This window comes from Caloenas nicobarica, chromosome Z, assembly GCF_036013445.1.
Source record: "Caloenas nicobarica isolate bCalNic1 chromosome Z, bCalNic1.hap1, whole genome shotgun sequence".
In the NCBI taxonomy this organism is placed as follows: Eukaryota; Metazoa; Chordata; class Aves; order Columbiformes; family Columbidae; genus Caloenas; species Caloenas nicobarica.
The window spans coordinates 15,302,094-15,318,988 of NC_088284.1; the positions used below are offsets into that span (position 1 = coordinate 15,302,094).

Here is a 16,895-nt window from a genome sequence, read left to right on the forward strand (position 1 = left end):
TATGTAATCTAAGCTATTAATTTACTGGGTTTGGTACTTCTAGATGCAGATTTTTAAGTACAACAACTAAATTTAGAACAAAGTGCTTAAAAGTGTATTATATATTCATACTATCTCAGTAAATTTCATTTGGGTTGCTCTGAAATTACCAAAGATAATACAATTTGGGAAAACGTATCATGCTTCTCCAGTCCAAATATTACTTCTAAAAGTAATGAAAGTTTTCCTGCAGTAAAAACCTGGCTGAAATAAATATTCTGAGATGAACTACAGTTTATAAATTCTTCAATCTCACGTGTTTGCTCCCAGATGAAAGTGATTATTTCTTATGAGCAAAGTACAAAAGGTTAAATAAATGTGTCATATTTTACAAACCAGGCATTATGTCTAGACTACAGAGATTTCTTTTTATTTGCCCAAACTGCCAGTTTAGCCAAATTTCTTCAAATCCACAGAAATATTAGGAAATACAGCTTAGATGTTGTTAACTTACCTAGCTAAAAGATATGAAGAAGCCTTTTACCTGCCTGTTGTGCCCTCTGAATAGGAGTCTTGAGATGTACTATCATATAGCGAGTGTTTCTTTTCCAGAAGATGTTGGATTACACTTCATTAAATCTGAATCTCGCCTTCAGACATTTTTCGTAACCCTTCCTTAGAAAATATCTCTAAAGCTACCTGCAGTACTCCTTCCACATTACTGGGATCTACCAGAGTACTGATGTCAATGTAGTAGCACTTAACACATCACTGTGCAGTTGTCAAATGCAGAGAAATGAGTTGGACTCAATGATCCTTGTGGGTCCTTCCAACTCAGGACATTCTATGATTCTATGATCTAGATATTTTCTCAAATTCTTCACACTCTTGTGAGGAATCAACACTTAGCAGAAGTAAAAAACTGTGGATGAATTTCTTGTAATTAGCACTTTTGAGGTGATTGCCTGTGCAAATCCACCCAAGACAACTTTTACCACCACTTTTGTACATTATGTGTAGTGGTAAGAAACTCTTTGTGTTGTATATCCCCCATCTCTTAATGGCCAAGACAGGACAAGCAGTCCGTATGCATAACAACTGTAAAAATGTTCCAGCAGAGACATGGACCATGTGGACACAGGACAAAATGATTGACCTACACAAGCAGTTGCCTTCAGGAAATTCAGTTCTACACCAACAGGCTAGTTTTACAATTTTGTGTCATTAGTATCTAGTATGCTGTACTTACTTTTTACCTCTTCATACCCACTTGCTCCAGTTTTTCTCATAAAATACCTCATGTCCTCCCACCCTTAAAGGGTTGTAATCCTACTGCCTCAAATTCCTCTCCAACTCCTATCCGTCTCCCACCCATGGCTACCAATGTTTTTACACTGTGAGCTAATGAATAGCTCTGCAGGTGACTGGCTTCAAAGCCGATAGTGTATGCCAAAATGGTAGATATGTTTCTCAGTCAAATGGAGCAAGCAGCTGGCAAGGTCTGAGCTTTCCAAATATTTTTGATCCAGTGCTTTTAGCTGCAGCTGTGGATAAAGGTTGACTAATGTAAACCTGGGATAGCTGGGAAAGAACTGGTCTGTCCTAGGACTGTTAGAAGAGGACAATTCTTATGAGGAAAGGAAGATTATACAAAAGTGAGAGAAAGACTAGAAGAGGGAAACAAGTAAATAAGGTAGAGAGCCTACATGTCAAAAACAATCAAAAGAGAAGGTAAAAATTTGAAAAGAGAAACGAAAAGGAAGAAGATCTGCAAAAGAAAGAGTTCAGAAACAATGATTTTGTGATTACAAATACTGGCAGATTTGAAAGCAGTTTATCTGACATATCTAGCTGAACAAGTAGTGCAGCCAAAGTCTTTGCAATTATTTGCTTGAATTTGACATCAAATTTGACTTGATTTTTTTTTAACTGTGTTGAGTAGATTTGAGGAATGAATTATTTACTCATCAGTTCAGCTTCTATCAGAACTGACAGTACTGTAGAGTTCAGTAAATAATCTTAGGAGTCTTTATCACAGGGATTCTCATGCTATTAGTAGCATACAGGCCATGTGTGTACCTCAAAGACAACTTCGCCAGTATGCATAGTCTGAAGAGGAACTTGAACTTAAATGTGGGTAGTATGATCAACAATGCTTATAGCATGCTGCGGTTTTGTAGGGCCTTATCTAGCAGTTCTGAAGGTAAAGCGGTCAGTTTGGCTGCTCACTTTTAATGATTTTGCCAGTCTAATGGCAGTTCATTCAAGTTCCTCAGGGCCAGGTCCAGCTCAGCTATCAATATATCCTAGGATGGAGATCCACAACTTCTGTCAGCTCCTGTCCCAATATTTGACCACCATTATGGTAAAAAAATATTTTCTTGTATTTGTTTGGGATTTACAATTTTCCAATGTCTCCATTGCCCTTGTCCTATCCCTGTATCCACTTTAAGAAAGGTCTGGCTCCACTTTATCTGCCCTCACTCTCAGATACTTTGCCAGTCTAACGGCAGTTCTGAAAGGAAAACCACAAAGTTGCTGTTTTGTTTGGTGTTTTTCATTTTTTTGGCGTTTTTGTTTGGTTGGTTGGTTTTTTTGTTTTTTTGTTTTTTTTTTTTAATGAGGCTTGTGGTAGCAGGAGTAAAGAACTGTTAACAAGACAAAGGAAGAGTAGATGCAGTTGGACAGAAGGACAAAGGATGGTGGACTGTATCCAAACCTTAGGAGCAAAATAGCAAATCTGTGTTTTGAGCTCTACCACTTAACAAATGACAGATAACAAGGCTAACATCTGCAAATGCCATCTCACACAGACACTATATTTTTAGTTTGGATCTTTTTTGAAAAGAACAAGATGATATTTCAGAAGAACACCATCCTGCCTTTCACATTTAGCATTCTGCAAGGAGTTTTTTCTTCATTATCTCTATTCTTTGTATGGTTTTGCAATTCAGGCCCCTTTGGCTAGTGAATCTACAAATAAACAAATGCTTCTATCTGAAGCCAGAGGTTCCTGAATCCCTAACTGAAGTGTTCTCATCCCAGCTGTCATACCGTGCAGTTGCCAAAATCTGTTGTGACATATCACAGCTCTGAAGGCAGATTAACAAACATTTATCATGTTTGTTTGTGACAAATAAAATGCAGATGTACCTTAGTTCATTGTTTGTTTCACTAAGTCCTGCTCTCCTAGGGTGCACCATCTAAATCTCCTTTTGGTTTCTCTGTCCCCATAATTTCATAGAACAAACATGAACAGAGAGTGTATAGAAATAACATTATAAAAGCATAGCTTTCAGTTTGGGTGATTTTCTGAGGTCAGAAATTGAACTTTCTTTTGCTAAAAAGTGGGATTAGATTAATTGCTTATTTCTGAATTTCTGAATAATTATTTCTGAATTTCTGCTTATTTCTGTATTGTTATTTCTCCCTAAGTAACTGTTTCTCCTTTAAAATCTATAATGAATATTTAAAATGCATAAGGAGCCACCCTCCTCTGTGAACCAATAGAAGAGGCACTACATCTCTTTTTTTTTTTTTTCTGAAGTAACAGAACTGAGTAAATGTGACCTACTACACATATGCATGCTGAGTGGAAGCTCAACTACATAGGAGATACAGAGCTGCAGGGCATAGCTACCAGACAGAGGAGGACTCTGTGTGTATGAGTCAGCATATGGGCACAAGCAGATAGACAAATGTAGCTAAGAACTAAAAATGTAGCTAGAAAGACTTTTAGGAACATAATCCTAAAAAAAAAATAGAAAAATAAGTAAGAAATAAAATAATACTTCTGGGGCAGAATGTGTACATTCTGTATAATCAGGATGGCATCAAATAACATGTTCGGTCATTACTTTTTGCTCCAAACAGAAGTAACCCATAAGGCTCCAGAACTGCCTCATCTTCTGCATCAAAAAGAGTAACAATATGCTGATTAGTTGGTATTTACTTCCAATTGACTGATCTGTTTCTGAGAAAATACAAAAAATTATGCATTCTGATCTTGCTTTGCTGACTTCTGATGGAGTTTATTACAGAAGATGAAATATAACTGAAAAAGGTCATGACTGACATTTGTCATTCTTTTGACTGATATTTATGCCATTCTTTCCACATTTGGAGCAGTATGTACAGTAGAAAAAGGTTCCTACTGTTTATTAAGTCTTGGTCTTGCATATATTCCTACATTATTATTAAAAAAAAGAAGGCTGAAAGAATGCACTCTGTTGTTTTAGGTGCAGAGACTGGTCCTTATAGAGTGAGAGAGTTTATTTTATGGTCTTGAGCCAAGATAGAGTCTTGCCTCCTGCTAATATTAGACTGTTCCTAATTACAGAATGTGTTATTCTAGAGACAGTTAGCACTCATTATTCTCAACTCAGAGATTCAGATCAGAGTTTATATAATATTAATAAAAAAGTTTAGGACTCTACACAGTTTTCTAGTGGAAAAGCCCTGTGTAGTTAATTTACACATACAATATATTTGCACCTCTTAGATACTTTCTGTGACTCTTTAGGAAGCACTGCATGGACTCCCCTCCATGGTCTGTGGATAGCTAGTTTATGTCCACTGCTTTGATCATGATGACTTGAAGAAATAAGATAAGATACAAAATCTTCAGTTTGCTTGAATAACTTTTATTTAAGAAAGCTAAAATCCTTCCTATCATTTAGAATAAACATTCTTCTCAAGTCAGCATGGTTTTCACAGGCTTTTCATCTGCACATGAGTAACATGGGAAGAATGTAGATTCATGTATCAATTTTTTTTCTACAAATGAGTTTGAGCCATATAATTTAAAAACACATTAAGGGCAAATAGCACATTGTATCAAACTAATTAATTGCAAGAAGGATACTTAATACTGTATCCTGTGTTTGCATTTCCCATAAAACAAAAGATGAAGTCTTCCTACTTCAAATCAATGGCAACTCTGCTTTTGATTTTATTAGGAATTCTCTCCTATGCACACCACCATCCATTCCACATAATGTTGATGGGATACCAAAGAAACAGTCTGCTTACAAACTCGTAATAGAAAAATGTTGAGGATCAAATGCTGCTCCTTCCATGTAAATATGGAAGGGCCCAGCTGGAGTCATTGAATTATTAAGGGCTTACATGGGTGTAAGCGAAGGTGGGATCTAGCCCAGAATTTTTTTTTACTACAGAAAGCACATACTTCCTTGCAGCTATTGGGTGATATGGTGGGTTAATTTAATATGAATATTTGATGAATTAATTAATAATGTGCAATAGCTGCCGAAGTATATGAAAGACTCTCAGAAAAGACTGATGGAAGAAGTCAGATTTGCTCCAATCTTCTCTTGCCCAAGTTTTTGAGAGGTAGTTTACGCTTGTGCTAGCCACATGCAGTATACCAGCTACCACATTAGTTCTATACCAGTAAATGGCTGTTCTACCAAGCACAGATTAAAATTTCTTCAAGAATCAAACAGAAATGTATTTGCTGCTTAAAAGCGTTCTCTGGGCTCACACTGTTTTTAAGGAGTTCCCTCAATTTTGTTTATTGTGGTCACAGCTGCAGCTCTTCCTGCTCTCCCTTTCTGCTGTCACTTGGTCTGGATTTGGGAGCAAGTTTTAGGGAGTGGAGTCATAGCTACTGCCACCTTCAGATTGTCCAGCATAAGAGCAAATTAACAGTCTTGTGCAGTGGGATGCTTCTGCATCTCACTCCTCTCTCTCCTCCAATTCAGCTGTTAATTAGCCTCTGTAATATTTTCGTAATAGTTTGGTTTGGTGGGTTTTGTTGGTTTTTTTTTTTTTTTTTGGGAGGTGGGCTTGGTTGTTCTTCTGTTTTGGTTTGGTTTTTTGGGGGTTTTGTGTGTGTGTGTGTGTGTGTGTCATTGTAATAGCTTTGAGTTAGTGATATAGGAAGAGAGTTTAGGTACCAGTGTAGTCAAAATCTGTAGTAGTATCGCCCAGCACTTACATGAGACCATAAGGAAGAATTGCACCAGCACAGAAGTTTTCCATTGACATAGTTAAGATGCAAAAAATACACAACACTTTTTACTATACAGTTGCTACAAACCAGACACCTGAACTCTAAATAGCAGCTGTTGTCTGTGTGATGAAAATACATCCTTTATTTCTCCTTTAGGAGCTTTAGACAGTAGACAAATTATTATCACTGTTTAATCAATAGGAACACAATGTCTGGGACTCTTAAGCTTTTCATAGCCTATTGGTGTACACTGGAAATGTAAGCTTAATCGTATCAGATGAAACAGAAAAACTGTTTTCTTATTTTCAAAGCTGATTAATTTTTTCTGTTTATTTGCATACCCTAAAAAAATATGTTTACTTGTTCCAAAATTCCTCTTACATGCCTAAAAAGTCTATTTGTTAGAAAAATTGCCTTTCTAAATTGGTTAGTACAGACAATGCTTCTTCTGTAGCCTTCGAGTATCTTTAGGAAATAGCATATGAGGCAACACACGGTGATCAATTTCAAATGCTAAAGCAGCATCAATGTCCTGTCCTCCATGGTGTAATGAGCTCATGCTGACAGGTAGGAGATGCCTTTTTTGCTGTCTTTGGTCAGGATCTCTGTACATTTTATGCCGTTAAGATAGGGCATGTTCTTTCCACTTGAAGTGTCCACCCATTTCCTACACCACCATCCCACAAACATTTGTATGACCTACAGATGCATGACATACTCCACACATTGGGAACTCTCCACAAGCCACATTTCATTGGCAGTCCAGATGAGGAGATTTAAGGGAGATTTCAAGAAGATTGCATGTGGAGTCTTGAATTTCATAAGCATAAGAATAGTATTTGCCTAAAATGAACCCTTTATAGAGAATGTTTTCAAGTACTTTGCAACAGGAAAACTACTAAAGTGTTAAACGTGATATATTATTGATTGTGCTCTATAACACGGATGGTTTCAGGCTACATTTACTACCATAGTAACTGCATTATAAAGAGGAGATTCTGCACTTCATGAAAAACATATGAAATGAAGAAAATTGTAAATTTAGAAGAACAGATTGGATAATAGAACAGGAAAATTACCGAGTATATATTTACCTACCACTCTGTATACTTTTCTTAATGGACAGAAGCAACCAGAGAAAAAAGCACTGACTTACCAAACTCCTCATCAGCACTTTCCACCTTAGGCAGAAAAGAGGAAGACCTTGTTTCTGGAAGTGAATTTTCAACATTAGAAAAGGAACTCTAATTAGATCCATGAATACCATATCCAGGGAATATTGTGGGAATGCAATTCAGAGCTGTGCCTGAGTCCTGGAGGGTAGGAAATCATAGTTGTTATCCACTTACACTTTGGGAACTGGGGAGCCTAGAGTACATAGCACCACTGAGGAAGCAGGGCTTCCCCATCACAGCAAAAGGAGCTGTGATCGCACCCTTGGCCATGACCCTTCCACTGTTCCTCACCCTTGGCTCCAGGAGAACATTTGAGGACTGTCTCTTCTGTTGCCTGTGACAGGGTAGTTCATTAGCAAAGTCTTCTAGTGTTTTTACCCATGAGAAGAAACAAGATATAGCCCTCGTTAGCTATATATCTAACAAGAATTCATGAAGGTATGAACCTTTGCAGAACTGGCAGACAGTGTAAGAACTAGGAGGCTCCACTCTTCATTGTGAAGCTAAGAGCTGACCAGTGGTACTTCATGAAGAGCTGTCTAGAAGGAAGTGACAAAACAGCAGATTCCCAAACAAGTTTAACAGCTCAGTCCAACATTTCATCACTGTACATGAAGATCTCTTAAAATAAACTGTATTAGTATAGCACTGGATTTTCTTAGAAGTGAAGTACCATTGCTGTATTCATGATTTCCTTTTCTTTTTATTTTTTTTTTTAAATATCTGTTTCAAGCTTCTTTCTTTTTGTTCCCAGTTTGGCAGTCATTGATACGACAGCATAAATACACATTTATCTTCAAAGTTCAGTTAAAAATTCAAACCATGCAAGATACTGCTTTAAATATGTAATCTGATATGTGAGAATATCTCTTCAAGCTTCACAGGTATTTTCTGCAGCAGGAAAAATAAAATCCACAAGGACTTGTCCTGTTGTGGAGTATTTGACAGCTTGCATTGGTAGTAAAGAGCAGTTAAAGATGATCCAGAAGCTCACACTGAAAATGGTACATATTTTGAGTTATACTAAATTTTGTAAAACCAAGTTGAACTTTTCTTTTTTTTTTGTCTAGCTTTCCTTCAGGCAGTGTTTATTTTTACCATATGAAAATATGTGAATATTTTAAGAATACATGGGCTTTCATTAAATAGTTAAGTAAAAAGCCAGCATGGGCTTAGCAAATTATGTAGTGCAACTGAATAGAAAGTCTTTTAAAATATGCATGAAATAAAATGCATTAGTTGCATGTTTGACAGTTAGTCAGTTCTGATTGCTTAAAATTTGGGAGGTAAGTCTTAGAGAAATATCTATTACTCTTTGGGAAAATGACTAATATCTTCAGTTAAAAGCAATGTATTTTGACGTTTGTTGGTAGATTGCCATGATTACAGGATTTTTGAAATGGTAAAAGTAAACGCTTTGTGCTGGTTTCTGTTCAAGCAACCAGCATGTTGACAATTCCCTTGAATCATTGAAGGCAACAAGTTGTACACAGAGCTTTCAAGGAAATCTGACTAAAATTACAAACTGGTGAAAATTTCCTCAAACGTTCCCCAATACAAGCTACTTGTAGTTTGGGTTTTCAATTACTGCAGCTATGGGCTTGTTCAAACTTCAAATAGCTGTTACTGTCTCACTTAAGCAATGATCTATGTCTCCTTTTAGGATTGGTGGAGCTGTGCCAACAGTCTTCTCCTATTTTTCGGAAGTGCTTGCTCGGGAGAAACGAGGTGAACACCTGAGTTGGCTCTGTATGTTTTGGATGATTGGTGGCATCTACGCTTCTGCAATGGCTTGGGCAATAATTCCTCATTATGGTAAGAAAAACATCTCTTTGTGATTTGTAGCCCATTTAGTATTAAAGTAAAGCTCTTGAAGTACAGTTTAAAGAGAGGACTCTGTGTCTGTTCTCAAAATACTGACCCTGCTGTCAAGAAAAAAATCAATTCCTTCTGGTGGAAGTAAGAATAGATTTTACCCTAAATAAAAAACAATATATTAAAAGGGGCAAAAATTAGCAAATACCCATGCTTATACAGATTCTTTAAATTACTGGAAACTTGGACACATGAAAATATAATTAGTGTTATTGTTTGATTTGGAGAAAACTGGTAATGTGGACACTTGCATCAGAGAAAATAACTTTAAAAATGCTGGATATCAAATTGATGCTTGCTTTTTTGTTTGTTTGATACAGAGATAAAATGTCAATTATACATTCTTGAGAAAGAAGAGTAAGGAGTATCCTCATGTTTGCAGTATTAGTTCTGAATATAAAGATGTGCAGAGTATTTCCTTCTTAGTAGATCTTTTTAGTGGTGTAGAAATAGAGAAATTGAACAGAGTGCACTTAAATGCTGTAGGAGTGAATGAGGGCAAATGAGACAGAAAGCTTGCAATGGCTAAAGTTATCCAAACATGCAATATAAGCCACTTTGTGAAAAAGCCCTTTACCACCTTGACATGGTTAAACAGTATATGGAGGTACAGATTAAACTCTTAGTCTCTTGTTCTTGCCTTTTAGAAGAGTTAAGTACTCCCAGGTCTCCAGGATTGCTGAGACTGCTCAGGGGTTCTTAAAAATTTGCCTCTGCAGGCACTTCTCCCTGGCACTCTTCAGGAAAAGAAAAGCAACGTTGTGAGTTGGCTGGCATCGAAAGCAGCTTTCTTTAGCCAAGCAATGGGGTTTATCGCAGTTGGATTGTGAAAGAAAGGGCAAGTTCATAAGGTTTGCCCAAAGTGATTGGAACATTTAGCAAGTGGTAATGCCCAGAAATAAATTACGATTATGCAGACTAATCCGATATCCAGACTGTTGCATTAAAATTAATTTTAGAGTCCAGTACACGCAACCTGAACCTATGTCTGCAACCTTACTTTTGGCTTTGAATTGCTGGAATCAAAGTGAGGAATTTTTGCTGACAATGCACAATGTGGATAATTAATTTTTTTCCAATTAGTAAATTGCTTTGGTTGCCAAGTACTTTTGGCTTTCCTATGTATTTTTATTTTCTTTATCTTTCAGAGGGAAATGCAAACATTATGAAAGACTAATTCACATAGGTTATCTAATTTAATTGTAGCTTTTAGAAATAAATCTATAACCTTTACCAAGGTGCTTTTAAAACATTGCATGGCAGTATACCTCAATAAAAAATAATACACTTCCTCGTACCAAAACAATGTCACTAGAGGGAATAGTTTTATTCTTTCTTTAGCAGTGGTAGAGTATCAGCAACAAAAAGCTATGCCACACCGACTTTTTTGTGTGTCCTTCTGCAAAAATATTTATGAAATAATTTAAGACAAAAAAAAAGTAAAAAACAATTTTAAAAGGCAGTATTCTTCGATGTTAGCCATATAAATCACTCTCCTTGCAGTTTACTAAGAAAAGTCGTAACAGCCAAAAGGTTGTTATCATTCACATCTTCACTAAGCAGGAAAAAAAACATGCTTATAAGCAAATCAGCCCACCACTTCTAAGCCTCATTTATACAGTGCATGGGAATTTCTGAGTTCTCTGCTTCTCATATGAGAAGTAAACAGTTGATTTTTCCCAGCTGAACTCAGAAGTTACTCAATGGCAGTGAATGAAGTTGCATCTGTTGAAAAGCAAGAAACTTCCATTAAGTGTGGTGGCATCATTCTTAAATTAATAGAAAAATGCCAGGCCAACAGAGCAGAATAATTTTGTAGACTTTTTACTCCCTTTTTTATAAGTATATTCCTTTCATTTATACTGCCTCTTATATAATCCACTTTAAAAAGCCCTAGTTTTACAGCTGCTATACATTATCTAGCCCAAGGCAGCCAATGAAGCTATACAAGCTTACCAGTTGAACATCTAGCTCTGTCTTTTTGTGAGAAAACAAAGATTGTGTTCTTTACATGTAACAGCTTATCTCTGTTTCTGTTCAAGTAAGCACAGGAGTGTCTGAAACCTGAGTGATACTCTGAAACACAAAATAAAAGGAAGATAACAGTTGCCTTGGCATCAACATGTTACGAAAGGAGTCAGTGTGATGTAGTTCATCAGTGACCACATACAGAAAACCTAATATCATCTGGAAGACAAATGTCTCTGTCTCAAAGCTTCTTGAAGTCTATAGCTGTTGGTTTTGTTTAAAAATTGAAAATGGATGTAGATGTGTTCAGGGTCTCTGAAAGAGAAGTTCAGATCATGGAGAAGCTATTCAAAGAACCATCTGCAGAGAAATGCTTACAATTGCTGCCAATTAACAAAGTCCCAGATTAGGCTGCTACAAATAAATTGCTTTATGCACTACTGAGGTCAAGCTGGATAGGAAGGATAATTACCATTTTATAAATAATTTTGCAAGTGCAACTTTAAATTTAGCATAATTTTTCAAGGTAGACTAGTTCAAAGGCTGTCAGATGCATCAAATGTGTATTACAATATTCATTGAAAGGTTCATTTTTCAAATAATGAAGACTCTCAAGAGTGAGAAATTACATTTCAGTCTAAAATCCAGATAGTGATATATTACCATTTTGTTGCACCAAGTTCATGTATTAGTTTGGTGATAGGAACCAAAAAGAATCATGCAAGTTGTTCTAGCCATTTTATCCCTTTAACAAACAAACAAACAAACAAACAAACAATAACACACAAACACAAAACCACAAACCAAACACACAAAACACAAAAAAACCCACAACAAAATAAAGTTGTAAAATTATCAGTTCTACAACAACGACAACAATGAAAGTTGCCTGCCACACACATGCAGTATTTTAAAAATCAATCTCAATTTTTATATCTCTAAACTAAAAACCAGGGGTAGCTGCATAAGGATTTCATTATATTTAACCTATCAGCTTTGGTATTCTGTGTAGTTTTCTGGTTTGCATATATGATGTATACAAGCCTTTTCTGGCTTCATAAACTGCAGAAAAACCTTTTGAAATTTGAAATATTCCCTAGAGATTTTTGCTTAGTGACAAACAAATACTCACCTAATTGATTTGTAAATCTTATTCCTGAACAAGAAGGGGAATACACTGCTGAAAAGAAATTAGATTGCAAGGCAGAGAACTGACCACGAGGGTGCAGCTGTCAAGGCTGCTACAGCATAAGCTGCAACTGAAGTCTGAAGCTTTCCACACACTCTAGCTCCCCACTTCTGGTATTCACCAAGGGAGAGGGGAGATAACCACATCAAATGGCTGTTGTGACCAAATCTCCAAGGTACGTTCAGAGGCAGAGACATTAGTTCCTTGTATATCCAACAAATTCCAACTAAATTAAGCTAGATCATTCACTAAAAGACTACAAAATTAATAATACAGACTCAAGAAAACAAGAACCATACTACTTTCCAACATACTCAGTACCAAAAGCAGGTTTAAGTCTTTATTTAAACATTTTATTCAGACTAGTGTACTCACATTACATAACAGATCTTCAGTTAAACTATTCCCTTTTCATCAGTAGCATCTTCTTTCCACTTAACTGAGGACTATCTACCTGTGTTCATGAAAGGGGTGTTTAGCACCATCAAGAGAATACAAACTTGAAGGAGAAAGAAATGGAATACGAAATGTAAGGAAAAAGCATTCAATTTCAGAATAGAAGATTTCTTGCCGACCTATAATATGTCTGTCTAGGTATAAGTAGGAAAGTGTAAAGTTGCTTGCTGTTTAAGCAGATTTTCCTGTTGCATCTGCAAACAACTGGTATTTTGTCCTGTGATTGAAATAGGACAAGTTACAAGTGATATTTCTGTCCCAGTCATTAGGATTTACTAAAGAAAGCCCTTCTTTTTTTTCAGAATATTTTTTAAAGATAATAACTTATTTACAGTGACGCTGAACTTAAAAACGTGTATATAGAAGTATTCAAAGAATGGACTCAAACCTGACTTACAAAACACTGTATTTAAAAGATTAATGGCAACTTCTGTTTTTAAAATGTTTAATTATGTCTCTGACTGTAAATTTTGTATTCTTTTCCTGGTTTCAAAAATATATTTGCTCCTACTTCTCTCTGAAGATCTTCACCTTTTACTCTTCCTCTGCCAATATCCTTAAATGAGTTTAAATGGCAGAAACTGGGATTTAGTTGAGACAGGAAAGAAGTTCAAAATATAGATAAAGTACTAACATACACTCTCAAATGTAATTACAGAATCTCCATCACTGGAGGTTTACAAGGGCAAATTACACCACAGCATTTCCTCAATAATTTAGGACCACACTATGATCACTAAATTTATTACCAGACACCTCTTGCCCATTCTTAATTCTACTTCCCATAAGTCTCTTCCTAGGCACAGGGGGCCATATATGGCTTCTATTTCTAAATAAGTGTAATTGTGAGTAGAGTGGACAAATCTGTTTTTATTTTGAGTAAGTGGCTTGCAAAGTGGCCTGAAAAACATTTCTCAGTTTACAGTATAAGATTGTTGAGGCAAAGCAGATCAATTTCCCTGAAGAAATTTATTGGCAATCAAACAGGTCTGTTTATCAACTTTTCGGTATGTGGCTCAAGAGCAGTTTTGGTAATACTTTCTGTAGTCATATTGGCTTTGTTCTTGTGTCAGTCTGTTGGAGATAAAAAAGGCAAACTCATCTTCAAAACTACAATAAATTCCCCTTCTTTATGAAACCATTGTGAACTATACTGTAATAAAATAAGCAAGAAGGTAAGCAGAGCTGGATGCAGCTGCTATGAAAATGAGGAGATGTAGAGCTATTGGCTCATTGTGCAACTCAAAGCATGTACAGCACCAGGCAGTGTTAATGGAGGAGTTAATCTCAGCCTGCAGCAGACTAAACAAAGAATGCGATGTACTAAAACTTGTTCAGTGGCAATGAAGTAAAAAAACCTTGTAACTCTCTAATTCTAGTTTTGTTGTTGTTGGGCTAAAAAGTTTCTCATTGGCATATGGCAGCAGCAGTACTGACATAAAAAATCCTGTGCCAATGTTATGCATTATCAGTGGGGTTACAGGACATGGTGGCTACTTTATTAGCAATACAAGCAGAAGGATCTTAGGAGCCAACTGTCTTCCACAACTTTTGATGAGCAGAACTGGCTCCTTTTGAGTGGTAGGAGCTGCAAGAATGAATGTACAGAGATCTCTGTCTAATCTGCAGTTCTCCTCCCACTACAAGGAGACAAGAGTTTATTGCATCAACCAAGTGGAGTCAAAAGGTTGCACTCTTCTGTGGTCATAATTATTCCAAGATTAATTCTGTGAAACAGTTGTTCTCCAATATATGAATGTTACATGTTATATGTTTTAGACAATATAAGGGAAAAGAGAGGCTTTTTCTGTTTGTCAGCTTTTTTCTTTTTTGTAGAAATTAAAAGATTAATGACTGTCTTTGTTACTAAGATGAAGGACTAGAAGACAGATTTTTTTGCTCATAGCTTTTATAAGCTGCATTTTTTTTTCAAAAGTAACCCATGAACTTGAATATCTCAAGGTTTAGGTCGGGATTGTACATAAATGAGTACTGAAAATTCTTGACTACTTTGCAAATTTAGAGTTTTAACCTCATTATTATTTGTCTGTGGAAAAAAACCCACTATTAATTACTATGTTGAAACTGCAGATTAATATCTTTAAAGCATCTTTACACACAATTTGTCTGCTCAAATCTATAAGCTTCAAAGTGTCAGTGTTCATGGTGATGCTGTAAATAAGTGGCTGTTGCATTTACAGGTATTGCTGCTTTTCAAATATTTCTTCTAGTGCTTCTGCAAGCTGTGTGTTAGAGGAGGGCCTGAACATCAGAGGAATAGCTTGGTTTCACTCATGGTTATTGCATCAGCTGCTCCCAGCATTTCCTTATCAGGAAGGTTCCCAGCAGCTTACAAATGTATTATAAATCATGGTTTCAACCTAGAGAAAGGATCACCAAAATCCTTCTTCCACCCTTCCTTTGCTGTAGTCCCGAGAGGGGAATTTTACTATCTCTGACACAGTGCACCCATCCAATCAAAAGACCAGAATGCGCTTACACGGTTTATAATAAAAAGAGCCAGGCTTGACTGATTGCATATTGCTGCATCACTGCAGTGACTATACCCAAAACAACCAGTGAAAGAAACTATACCCAGTAGTGGTATCTACAGAGATGATTTACTGCAGTCCCTTGTATGCCAACACCTGATTGATGTTTGTTGAAAATAGGAAAAACCGTTACATGATGGCTCTTTGGTTTCCTTATTTAAAGTTGGAACATGCTGAAATAGGATGCCATCACTGATTTAGACATGCAAGACGTGCATCAGTCACACCTTCTCTGATCTTGCAGAAGGCAAATAAGAGAAAAGCATGGTTAGCTGCAGAAGGAAAAGGAATAATCTGCTTGTTGATGATAAGATGAATATAATGAGCTGAAATTTGTGTGAAGAGGAGGTAGTATAGATAATTTAAAAGACTTTCTAATGGTGTGTTAGTTAAGCATCTGAATAAAATTGCTATGGAAGTAGTGAAATCTCAGTGACTGTAAGTCTTTAAGAAAAGATTACATGAACAAGTTTTGAGAATATTGTAAGGGCCATCATTAACTCTGATCTGGAGCAAGTGGATGCACCAGATGCCCCCTCAAGGTCCTATTCACCCTTGTTCTTAGACAACTATCAAACAGGTAGTGTTGCTCCAGAGAGTGCTGGGATATGCCAGAAAAGAGCATATTAAGAAAATAAAATTAGGAGAGAACTTCTGAAATCGGAGGCAGGAGGAGGAAGGAGAGAGGGTAAAGAACAGCATTGGATATTCCCATCACATATAGTAAAATGCCTCTCTATCAAACTATTCTAGCTGGTAGCTCCAAAGCAAAGACAAAATAATAATAAATAACCCTGCATTGGTAGGAAGATGAAAGAAAAAATCTGTCCTTCTCTAATCCTGAAAATTCTGGATTCTCAATTTAAAAAACATTATTTTTCTCAAACTTTTTCCTACCACACTGCCTTTTCTTGGTGGTTAAAAACAAGTCCAAGCCATGGCAGCAGATGTTTTGGAAAAAGCTGAGTCTCAGACTCCATTTTCTATTACACAGTGGCTTCTGTTCTTTGCAGAAGATCTCTGAATTCTGTTAGTAGTCCAGATCAGAGATGCCAAAGAAGATGGCCTGGGGAAGAGATACATGTCTTTTCTCAGTTTTAAATAATCTGTGAATGCACTAATAAATCTGCAGAATTTTAAATTAATATATTCTTTATTTCTTTTTGTTTGATTACTTGTTTTGCTTTGCTTTGGTTTTGGTTTTATTTTTGTTTTGAACTTGGAGGAAACATTTTATCCAAATTTTAAAACCACGAGCAGCTCTGCAGTTTTGCCTTCTCCATACAATTGCCTTTCTGATACATCTTCTGTCTTCAGAATCCATGAATCTATGGATACTTTAACCACTGAAAATTACTGTTTGAGATTTAAAGGAAGTTGGAGCTGTGTTAATGTTGCATCTGCATTTGCTATAAGACTGTGTTGTGCTGAACAAATGGAATAGATCAGATGTAAAGGCATCTAATACATAATGCAACATCTGTTGATCTGTTCTGCATTCCACTAAGAGGCAAAATGATCCTCAGTGTCCTGTGCTTCCCTCCACACTTATGGCACTTTTATTAGTCTGGTATCCTGCAGGCTGAAGCTATATACATACTTTAAAATTCTGAGTTAATTAAAGTGGGTACAAGGCAGTTTTAATGTTAACTTGAGTTATCAACTCCTGCTCATGAATTGTTCTTCATTTGAAATAATCCTATGAAATTAGATTATATTAGAATGTG

General features: G+C 36.3%; 1 protein-coding gene across 1 annotated transcript in view; it reads left to right on the forward strand.

Moving 5' to 3' along the window:
• SV2C (synaptic vesicle glycoprotein 2C) overlaps nucleotides 1-16,895 on the forward strand; it is an 85,769-nt gene that overhangs the window by 25,335 nt on the left and 43,539 nt on the right. Inside the window, exon 3 of the mRNA XM_065656643.1 lies at nucleotides 8,792-8,943. Within this exon, the coding sequence (XP_065512715.1) occupies nucleotides 8,792-8,943 (152 nt within the window). The remainder of the gene's footprint in view (nucleotides 1-8,791; nucleotides 8,944-16,895) is intronic.